At 40.9% G+C, this 12,128-nt stretch overlaps 1 protein-coding gene across 1 annotated transcript in view; it reads left to right on the forward strand.

The window, feature by feature from the left end:
* Positions 1 to 12,128, forward strand: part of ercc5 (excision repair cross-complementation group 5) — a 182,313-nt gene that overhangs the window by 124,918 nt on the left and 45,267 nt on the right. The window contains exons 25-26 of the mRNA XM_068034427.1: positions 5,102 to 5,277; positions 7,970 to 8,085. Of these exons, the coding sequence (XP_067890528.1) occupies positions 5,102 to 5,277; positions 7,970 to 8,085 (292 nt within the window). The remainder of the gene's footprint in view (positions 1 to 5,101; positions 5,278 to 7,969; positions 8,086 to 12,128) is intronic.

Genomic DNA, 12,128 nt, shown 5'->3' on the forward strand with positions numbered 1-12,128 from the left:
ACCTCTCCTGGCTGGCTCGCCCCAGCCTCTCCTGTCTGCTCCCATCTCTTTCTTACGGAACTCCAAATCCACTGAAGACACATGAACCCCAAGAGGAAAAAGTCTGCTACAGCGGACAAGGTTTAAGAAGAATACTGGGCCCCAACGAAAAGCAAGATCTACAATCAAAGACTCTACAGTGAGCTCGAAGATCTGTAACAAAAACCCTCTTCAGAGATTGCCTCAAACTTTTCCACTTTATTTCTTCTGCTCTGTTCTGTCACTATCTGCATGTGTATATCGCGTAAGCATGCTAGCTCAGGCGCGTCGTCTATCCGTAGGCATTAACCGAATTAGAGTTTAAGTTTAATAAATTTCAACCTTTCTCCTTTAAACCTAAGAAAGCCTGTTTGTACTGGTTTCTTTACCTTATAATTGGAGAGCAATGAACAAGGATTCACCAAAAGGACTGAAGCCTGTAGACTCATTTGGTGAGTCTCTGGTAGCAAATAAAAGAAAGTCTAGTTCTTTATCCCGGTCATGTGGATATTTGTGACTGTATGTTCTAATCATCATTTTGAGAGTCTGGTGAAATCTCTCTAAAGCTCCCTGTGACTGTAAGTGATATGCTGAAGATTTCAACTGTCTAATCCCCAAATTGTCAATGACTTCTTGAAATATCCTACACATGAAATTAGAACCTTGATCTGATTGAACTTCAAGTGGCAACCCATATCTCGTAAAGAATTGAGTTAACATTTCTACCACTACTCTAGCAGTAATTGTCCTCAAAGGATGGCCTCTGGAAATCGAGTAGCCATATCCATGATGGTATGTATTGATGCCCCACTTTTGTTTTCAGCAAGGGTACTACACAGTCTACTAATACCCTGCTAAATGGTTCCTCAATCACTGGAATGGGAACTTGTAGTACTGGTTTTATGGTAGGTTGTGGTTTTCCCACCATTTGACAGGTATGGCATGTCCTACAAAATTGTCTCACATCCTTTGTAAGACCTGGCCAGTTCTAATGTTGGCTTTTGTGTGATTTGGTCTTCCGAATTCCCCTATGTCCTGCAAAAGGAATGTCGTGTGCTAACCTTAAGAATACTTATCGATATTTAGATGGTACCACTATCTGTTCAACAACTGCCCTGTCTTCATCAGCAGGTCTACGAGGTGGTCTCCATTTCCTCCTCAAAACGGCGTTTGCCATGTATTAGCCTCCCGGAACTCCTTTCGCCTCCGCTTCTGACAAAGCCATCTGTGCTATTCGGTATATCTCTAAATCAGCTTGCTGTTTTGTAATGATAGATGATCTGTTAAACAACTCATTTGGATTATCTAAATCCCCAAATAAGATTTCTGGTACTTGGCTATCTATTTGTGGTGCCCCTTTTACCCTGACAAAGGATCCTGTTTAGCCATTGTTCGGGTGACTACACACGCAGGAAATATTCCCAGAACTTGTTCCTGTAATTGCTCCATTTCCTTAATATCACTTGGTTCCTCTGTAACCATAGGAGAAACTGATCCTTTTGATCCAGCCAAATCATTTCCTAGGAGTAGATCAATTCCCTTTGCTAGTAAACTGTGGACAACACCTACAGTTACTATCCCAGATATTGTGTCACTGTCTAGGTGTACTTTTATATAAAGGTATGGTTTTACACTCCCAGCCAATTCCATTAACTAAAACTTTAACGTTCAAAGCACTCTCTGGTGGAAACGTTATATCTTTCCCCAGCAAGAGTGTTTGGGTTACTCATGTATCCTTGCCTCACTTACAGGATATGGAGTTACTCTCCTCTTTGACAAAAATTCATTATAATTCTTGGGTATTTTATTCTTAATCTCTGCACTCCTTTTAATTTTAGTATCTGGGTTCACAGCTGTCGTTAAAGCTATAGCCTGGTCCGCTATACTCTCTGTCAGAGTCTTTTCCTCTGCACTAGCTTTGCATACCCCAACAAGTCCTATGGGTTTACCTTGCAATTTCTAGCGCTCTGAATGAAGATAGAGTCATAGAGAGATACAGCACTGAAACGGGCCCTTTGGCCCACCGAGTCTCTGCCGATCAACAATCACCCATTTATGCTAATCCTACGTTAATCCCATATTCCCTACCACATCCCTACACTAGGGGCAAATTACAATGGCCAATTTACCTATCAACCTGCAAGTGTTTGGCTGTGGGAGGAAACCGGAGCACCCAGCAGAAACCCACGGGGTCACAGGGAGAACTTGCAAACTCCGCACAGGTAGTACCCAGAACCAAACCCGGGTCCCTGGAGTCTGCGGTGCTAACCAGTGCGCCACAGTGCCGCCCCCGGATGACCCGAGTTGTTGCAATGAAAGCACTTGGCTTGCGAACCTCACTTCTACCCTCAGCACCTTCCTTTCTGACCTGAGGAGGTGATCCTGGAGCATTCCCAGCTATTCCTTCTTGGACTCTCCCACTTTCTATCCTTCTCGGGTTTATGGGGGTGACGGACAAAATAGGTTGGCTTATTCACAAGCTCAAAATCATCAATTTCTGCTGCTTGCCTAGCTTTCAAAACTTTCAGTTTATATGAGTTCTCACAACTGAAGGAATGGAGTTTTTAAACTCTAAGAGAATCAATTCTCAAAGGTTCTCGTATGTGGTTTCAATTTTCAATGCCAATATCCAATGGTCAAAAGTAATTTGCTTCACCTTCTCAAATTCTAAATATGTCTGCCCAACCAATCTCCGTAAGTTCCAAAACTTCTGACGGTAAGCTTCAGGGACTAACTCATACGCAGCGAGGATAGCCTGTTTTGCCATCTCATAATCTGCTGAAGCCTCTTCAGGAAGCCTGGCATAATGAGCTAACCTACCAACCTGCCCTGCATAAGTAGTGTCCAGCTTTCTTTCGACCGTGTCATCTGTTTGGGTATTTTTTTTTAATATAAAAAATGCCTCTATGTCCCTTTCCTTGAACTTATAAATTGCATAAATTTGAACAACTTTTTGGTAGGTCCTGAGCTAAATTCAGATTCTTCCTGACCCACATTTTCCCTGGATTTAAGACTAGCCATTTGTCTTAGTTCCATCTCTTTTAACTTAAATTCCCTCTCTTCTCTTTCACTTTCTCTCTGAAGTGCTCTCTTTCTCCCTTTCCTCTTCAAGTTTTCTTATTGCTATTGCTTTTTCTTTTTCCCCTTCCTTTTTTTTTCAAATTCAAGTTTTCTTAATTCCTTTTCAGCCTCAAGGTTTTTTTGTTTCTAACTGAATCCAATACCATAGCCAATACCACTGCATCACTCCTGGCCATATTACCTTCTTGTTTCTCGTATTGCCCTTCATCATCGTCATCTAATTCCAGATGGTCGGCTATTATGTCGATTATCTCTGCTTTTTTTGCACCTAATTTAAATTCCAACCCCAATTTCGCTGCCAATTCTTTTAATTTGTTCTTAGTTAAAGTTATCAAGTCACTCGGGGAAACATTCTGTTTTCCCAAAAACTTTGCTGCATCCACTAATTCCAATACAATGGATATAGACTGAACCTTTATTATACAAGAGACCTGGTTATTTTAATTTCTTTGTAATTGGGGTTAGATTTGGATCCCAACAATTGAGTTTCCAATTGCTATGATTCCAGACGTGAGAGCAATTAAGTATGATGCCGAACGCAAGACCCCAATTTAAATGTTATCCCAGAGACAAGGAATTAATATTGATTCCAAATGCGAGCCCTCCAAATTAGTCTGATTCTGATCCCAGACACGAGTCGTTTAATTAAATATGATTCAACTGTGAGCGAGCCCCCAAGTCATATGTTACGACCGACCGCTCAAGACAAAGCCCCCAATCAAAATATATGATTCTGATTGTGGTGGGAGAAATGCACTGTTGATTCAGACCCGCCCCTCCACAGATCGCCTAACATATAATTTTAAACTTTCCAAATTAAAGAAAGACCCAGCCAAATTGTACCATCTATTAACCCCCGAATGAGGCACCAACCAGATGTCTTTAGATCAACAATTTAACTGTTTAATTAGAAAAACTAAATTCTTAAACAGTACTAAGATGTAAACAACACTTAAAATAGAAAAAATTAGTGTCCTTGCAGATTTACGCTCTTGTCTAAGTGCAATCTTCCAATGTGGAACAGTCCAAGGTTGCTCTCAGCTGTCCGTTGGGGATAAAAAAAAAATGTCCAACATCCAAAACTTCGACTTCTCTTTCGTCCCGCGATGACCTCAGCCGATCACCAACTCACAAGCATTTTAATGAATTAATTTGGCTTTAGAATTTTGAGGGATAGAAGATTGTCACAGTCTAACTTCCCTTCCTTCAGTTTAAATTATCAGAGATCTCTGTTCTGTTCATGCTGGTCCAGCTGTCTGTCTGTTAACTGTCTCTCAAAAGCCAGTTTTTTAGCTGGCTTCAAACATCAATTGGCAACATTGTACCTTGTGTCCTTGGTCCTGAGTGGCTGTATCCTGGGGCAACCAGCATGCACTCTTTGAATCACAGTGCCTGGAGCTTGTTGCCTTCAAGCAGTACTGATCCTTTTCTAGCCTTAAAGACACACGCATACTTCCCGGGAAAAAAAACACATTTATCAGCATTAATATTCTTAATTGCATAAGCAAAATTACATCCCATTAGTGCATATTTCCAAAGTTCCTTTTGAAAAACATTATTTTTGTGATTTAGAACTAAAACGGGTAGTTTAAGTATACAGCCAACAACATGGAAGTTTTTATGTTTCCATTCCTTAGGTTTATCATCAAATATGTTGAATTAAAAGCTACATTTCCACAGGTGTGTCATCAGTGACAGAATAGTTTTAAAATTTGATTGGTTTAATTGAAAAAACACTGTAGTTGTTTAAGTCCACCACATTCTCAGTGAGATCTGTTAAATAATTCCACTGGGAAGACTGAGTAACTCATGCTTTAAAGTAGAGTATGTTATGTTTAGTCTCACAGTTGTGGGTTGTGCTGTGACTTGTGTACTTTTTTGTTGGATCCCTGAATTCTTTGTGGTCTGAATTGATGCTTCCTCAGTGAAGCTAAATTATAACTTTATAATTTGAATTTTTATGTACTGTTTGCTAAAGATTTTTCTTAACCACTTTTAAAAGATATCAGCATTTGGTTAAACCAGGCAGTGAAGGGAGCACGAGATTGCCATGGTAATGCTGTACCAAATGCTCACCTTCTGATTTTGCTCCATCGACTTTGTAAACTGTTGTTTTATCGAATACGACCAATAGTTGTTTTTGATGGAAAGACACCTCTGCTCAAGAAGCAAACTTTGGTAAGTACGGTCTAATGATGCAGTTTAATTTCAGTGATTGTGATTAGATAGCAAAAGCCATACAATTTTTATTAGTCCAAAATTTATTTTAGAAAATGGTGCAATTGTTTATATAAACATCATCCAAGGTCAAGAAAATTAAAAGCAACATTGTACAACAAAATAAATCGTTTTATGCAGGTTTGTAAAAGTTTCTCAACAACTGTTAACCTGTATATTCCTTAAAAATTAATTAGTTTTTCTTCTCTTGGTTTGAATACACTCCAGGTTAATTGAACAGAATTCTCCTTTCTCTGCAGGGAGCTAGGATCCTAAGTGAGATGACTCCTAAGTTTAGGTGATCTCAACCCAAGTCCTACTGAACAAGAGGTCACAGCACAAAACCAACTATATAACTTCATATAAATTGGCAATCTCATGCAGAGGTCATGATGGGAATGCAAAACAAAAACAAGCTTTCAGTAAGATATCTTTTTGCGAAGAGGGAATTAAGACATATTACTGAGGCAGTAAGAGAGAACTTTAATTCCTACATTGACATGATGTACTTGAAGTAGATGTTCTCAGTGCTGAAACTGGTTGTGTGTTTTTTTTAATAAGTGCCAAATCAATTATTTGTCCAATACTAAGAACTTTCACTTAATCAGAACATAAATTTGTCTTCAATTAGTAGATTGGTGTGTACTAATTCATTATCATTTTTGCTATTCCTTTCTTGCTTCTCCCTTCAATCAAATTAGGGAAAGGAGAAATGGTGACTTGAACTTCATACAACAGCTGTCACACATTGCTGTTTCATAATATAGGTAGTAACTTACTGACACGAGGGAGTTTATGTTTTAGGAAATGAGGCAGATGAACTTTTTTGACTGCACCTGAATCTGGGCTATTCTGAAATTGTAGTTTGCTACCAGGAAAGATTTTAAATTTTTCTGTGATTCTGTAAAAGTACAAAATGTAGAAATAGAAAGAAAAAAAATTGATTGCACTGTTGGCAGGAATATACCCAAAAGTTTTCCAAGTACTGTATAATGTATTAAGGTGACATAGTGGTAATGTCACTGAACAAGTAATCCAGAGCCCCAGGCTAATGTCCTGGGGCACTGATTCAAATCCCACCATGGCAGCTGGTGGAATTTAAATTCAATCAATTAATAAATTCAGTTAATTAATAAAAATCTAGAATTGAAAGTTAGTCTCAGTAATGGTGCCGTGAAACTATCCCATCAATTGTTGTAAAACTCCATATGGTTAGGAACATAGGAGCAGAAGTAGGCCATTCAGCCCATCGAGCCTGCCCCGCCATTCAATATGTTCATGGCTGATCATCAACTTCAATGCCTGTTTCCCACACTATCCCCAAATCCCCTTATGTTATTTGTATTTAGAAATCTGTCAATCTCTGCTTTAAACATACTCAATGACTGAGCTTCCACAGCCATCTGGGGTAGAGAATTCCAAAGATTCACAACCCTCTGAGTAAGGAAATTTCTCCTCATCTTGGTCCTCCTAAGTGGTTTCCCCCTTATTTTGAAATTATGTCCCCTGGTTCTAGACTCCCCAACCAAGGGAAACATCTTAGTTGCGTCTACCTTGTCTGTCCCTTTAAGTATTTTGTCGGTAGATCACCTCTCATTCTTCGAAACTCTCTGGAGAATACAACCCAGTTTCCCCAATCTCCCTTCATTGCACAGTCCCGCCGTCCCGGGAACAAGTCTGGTGAATCTTCGTTGCACTCCCTCGATGGCAATAATATCCTTTCAAAGGTAAGGGGACTAAAACTGCACACAGTGCAGTCTAACCAAGGTTCTAAACAATAGAAGTACTAATGCCCTTTTAGGGAAGGAAATCTGCTGTCCTTACCCGGTCTGGCCTACATGTAACTCCAAATCCACACCAATGTAGTTGACTCTTAACTGCCCTCTGAAATGGCTTAGCAAGCCACTCAGTTGTCAGGGGCAATTAGGGATGGGCAACAAATTTTGGCCTTGCCAGCAACACCAACATACCATGAAAGAATTAAAAATAAATTTTAAAATGTTCAAATTTTTGGTTCCAAAAACCATTTCTCAATATTTGAATGGTGTATATGCATTATACAAAAAAAATATTGGTAAGACACAATTTACAAATATAAGTTGTACAATCTCCCTGGCATTGCTCATGGGGAGCAAAGTTCAGCTGTAATCTTCAGGTGAAGCAGGGTTGCAGGGATAATTGGACGAGAATGTACAAGCATAATTCTCTCCTGATTGAAATATCATATTCTATCCTTATATTTGATCCTGTATATTAATGTTACTGATATGCAGTTTAGGAATCAGAGATGTAGCTTTGGTTGGAGCGTAGTTGTTTTCCTGAAGTACAAGCTAAGAGGCTGGGTGATGCATAATAGCTACAGCACCACCACTGGCAGAAATAGGTAAGTTTACTTGGGCAGCTTCCATAATGAATGTGAACATTTGAATTTATATTAAGAAAAGTTGATATAAAAATATGAAAGCCTTACAAAAATTATGTTTGTATCAAGCTTATACCTTTTGCCCTCAGTTGTTTGCTCTAATGGAGTTCTATCCCAGATAAGATTAATTTCATTCAGTTTTCTTTGAGTTGATCTTAACAGGGCTTCGTATATGCTGTAATGCTGTACAATGGCACTTGCTCCTGGTTAATTTGAAATCATCTATCTTAGATAAATAGATGGCAGAGAAAAGAGTTGGCAATTAAAGACACAAAGAAAACTACAGACAAGCTGTTGAGAACCATCTTGAAGCAGCATGCCTTAAAAAATGCTTTCGGAGGCAGAAGGTTAGTAAAGTATTTAAAGTTTAAGATTATTTTGATTTCAACAGAAACAAAAGTTTTAAAAGATGTTGAATGTTTTAATAAAGTAGTTTATCTCCTTGGATGTTGCACACATGGAGTAAAGACCATGTACACTATTCAGTTTAATCTGGGTTAGAAAAGGGGATAATTGGACCATGGGGCGGGAGAAATAAGAGAGGACAGGGAAGGAAGTAGAGAAAGTAGTGGGAAGGTTCAAAGAGAGGAGAGGGTAAGGTCAGACAATTTCATCAGTGGAGTTGGAAGGAGAACGAATTAAGCAATAATGGAAAACATCACTCAGTGAAGGTAGGGTTTGTAAACTTACTTACTTGAGGGAGAAGTAGCTCTGGTAGGAGAACTATAAACATATTTGGGATATTTTATGGGAGAGCAGTATGTTAGCATGCGGAGTACAGAAGGATAAATATGCTACATCCATTAAGTGTCTGAATTGAGGATGGGGGAAAAGGAAGAGATTACAGATTACACAAGGGTCCTTTCTTACGGCTGGGTAGTGCAAGATAATAGGATGCAGCGAGTCAGTGGAGGGTGGTGATAATTTGACTGATGTGTGAGTGGGCAGAGAGCCAGCGCATTAGGAGAGTCACGGGGAAGTTTGAGTATGACCAGGCTTGCCAAGTAAAAGGCATCAAATTGGGAGAGCAAAAGGGGACGTGTATTCAGCTCAGCGCAGCCATTGTTTACAGAAATGGGCAATTTGGGAAGTTAAGCAATGTGGATGGTGCCAGCACGTTAAAGCAGAATAATTTGATAATTGCATGATAGATAATAAGTACTATTCTTAAAAACCATTACACTTCATATTTGTACATGGGTTTTGAGCCTTAAACATTGCTAGAGAGCCACCCGCTGCATGAAAACTCTATAACCAGTTTAGATTAGTTCTTGATTTGCACCTATTTAACTAGACATTTTTAACATTGTAAACCTCCAATCACTGCGTCACCTACAGGTATAACTGCTATCACAGTTTATGTGAACACTTTTATAATAGATTTTACCATGGCTATCATCTGATTTAGGACTTTTCAATCCATTTAAAAATTGAATGTTGTGACCCATCCAGTGATTTAAATATATAATTAATTGATTATCCAGTGGCATGAGCCCCCCCCCCCAGTGGCCAAAACCAGAAACTGCAGGCAAACTGATGGGGTTTTTTTATTCCTGTCTTCAGCAGTTAAGGTGTCGCTAACATCAACTAAGACAAAACGTTGAAATCTCTATCATGCCGCTCTTTCAGGCTTAACAGGTATTGGAGGTAAATTGTAATGGAAAAATATCATGAAGAACATGGGGGTTTTCCTCCTCAAGTGAATGGGTAACTTGCACTAAGGTCTTTGCAATTCTTTGACAGTCTGTTGAAAGATGTCCAATTTGAGCTAATTTTCTCTACCCCTGTGGAGAGGTATAAAACAGCAACTAAACATCTGTGCTATCTCAACCGTGCAGTTGAGAATTTGATAAAACCAGAGAATTATATCTGCACCCTTTGCACTCCATGTGCCATATAGGAGTGCTTCAAAGTACCGTGTCGCTGATGTGTAAATCTGGTGTTCAATTGTAATATTTCAGATTGTTGATTCTTTCCAATCAAATTTTAATCTAAAATTATACCCGAGTCAATAGCAGCACCTGCCATCCCACACTACCACCATAGTACCTTTAAGGTAACCCTGAAGCATTATAAAACAAAATATGACACCAAGCTGCATAAGGTGATTAGGTCAGATGACCAAAAGCTTGGTCAAAGAGCTGTGTTTTAAGAAGGACAGAGAGGTGTGGGAAGGATATTCCAGAGCTTAGGGCCTAGGCAACTGAAAGCACGGCCACCAAAGGAGGAGAAATTAATATCAAGGATGTTCAAGAGGCCAGAATTAGAAGAATGCTAATAGATTGTATTTTGTGGGGCTGGAGGAGATTACAGAGATAGGGAGGGGTGTGGCCATGGAGGAATTTGAAAACAAGAATGAGAATATTAAAATCAAGACATTGCTTGACTGGGAGCTGCTGTAAGTCAGCAAGCACGGGGGTGAAAGCTGAATGGGAAGTGGTGTGAGTTAAGACATGGGGGACAGAATTCTGGATGACCTCAAGTTTATGGAGGGTAAAATGGTATGAATGAGGGTTTCAGTAGCTGAGCTGAGACAGGAACGAAGTCGGGCAATTTTTACAGAAGTAAAAATTGGCAGTCTAAGTGATGGCGCGAATATGAGGTTGGAAGCTCATCTTGGTCAAATGTGACACCAAGTTTGCGAACAAACTGAATTACTCTGTCTGTTGCCAGGCAGAGGGATGGAGTTAGTATCTACGGAACAGAGTTTAGAGTGGGTCAGAAACCAACCGCTTCAGTCTTCCCGATATTTAATTGAAGAAAATGTCTGCTCATCCAGTATTAGGTATGACTCCAACCAGCGGAGTGTTTCCCCCTGATTCCCATTGACTCCAGTTCTGCTCTGGCTTCTTGATGCCATACTCTGTCAAATGCTGCCTTGATGTCAAGGACAGTCACTCTCGACTCACCTCTTGAGTTCAGCTCTTGTCCATGTTTTTGCCAAGGCTGTAATGAGGTCAGGAGCTGAGTGGCCCTGGCAGAACCCAAACTGTTATTGCTGAGCAAGTGCATAACCTTCCATCACTTTGCTGATGATTGAGAACAGATTGATAGGGCGGTAATTTGCTGGGTTGGATTTGTCCTGCTTTTAATGGACAGGACATACCTGAGCAATTTCCCACGTTGCTGGGTAGATGCCAGTGTTGTAGCTGTACTTGGAACAGCTTGGCGAGGGGTGTGGCTAGTTCTGGAGCACAAGTCTTCAGTACTATTGCTGGAATGTTGCTCGAGCCCATAGTCATTGCAGTATCCAGTGGCTTCAGCCATTTCTTGATATCACGTGGAGTGAATCAGCTTGGCTGAAGACTGGCATCTGTGATGCTGTGGAGCCCAGGAGGAGGCCGAGATGGATCATCCACTCGGCACTTCTAGCTGAAGATGGTTGCAAATGCTTCATCCTTGTCCTTTGCACTTGATGTGCTGGGCTCCCCCATCATTTGAGGATGGGGATGTTTGTGGAGCCTCCTCCTGCTATTAGTTGTTTAATTGTTCACCACCATTCATGACTGGATGTGGCAGGACTGCAGAGTCTAGAGCTGATCCGTTGGTTGTGGGTTCGCTTAGCCCTGTCTATTGCATGCTGCTTCCACAGTTTGGCATGCAAGTAGTCCTGTGTTGTAGCTTCACCAGGCTGGCGCCTCATTTTTAAGTATGCCTGGTGCTGCTCCAGGCTTGCCCTCCTGCACTCTTCCTTGAACCAGGGTGGTCCCCCAGCTTGATGGTAATGGTAGAGTGGGGGATATGCTGATCCCGAGGTTGCAGATTGTGGTTGAATACTGCTGCTGCTGATGGCCCACAGCGCCTCATGGATACCCAGTTTGAGTTGCTAGTTCTATTTGAAATCTATCCCATTTAGCATGGTGGTAGTGCCAAACAACACGGTGGAGGGTATCCTCAACATGAAGTCAGGACTTCATCTCCACGAGGACTGTGCGGCAGTCACTCCTACCAATGCTGTCACGGACAGATGCATCTGCGACAGATAGATTCGTGAGGATGAGGTCACGTATGTTTTTCCCTCTTGTTGGTTCCCTCACCATCTGCTGCGGACCCAATCTAGCAGCTATGTCCTTTAGGAATCGACCAGCTCAGTCAGTAGTGCTGCTACCGAGCCACTCTTGGTGATGGACATTGAAGTCTCCCAACCAGAGTACATTCTGTGCCCTTGCTATCCTCATTGCTTCTTCCAGTTGGTGTTCAACATGGAGAAGCACTGATTCATCAGCCGAGGAGGGGCAGTAGGTGATAATCAGCAGGAGGTTTCCTTGCCCGTGTTTGACCTGATACCATGAGACTTCATGTGGTCCGGAGTCAATGTTGAGGACTAACAGGGAAACTCCCTCCTGACTGTATACCACTGTGCCACCACCACTGGTGGGTCTGTCCTGCT

This window comes from Heterodontus francisci, chromosome 6, assembly GCF_036365525.1.
Source record: "Heterodontus francisci isolate sHetFra1 chromosome 6, sHetFra1.hap1, whole genome shotgun sequence".
Lineage (NCBI taxonomy): Eukaryota > Metazoa > Chordata > Chondrichthyes > Heterodontiformes > Heterodontidae > Heterodontus > Heterodontus francisci.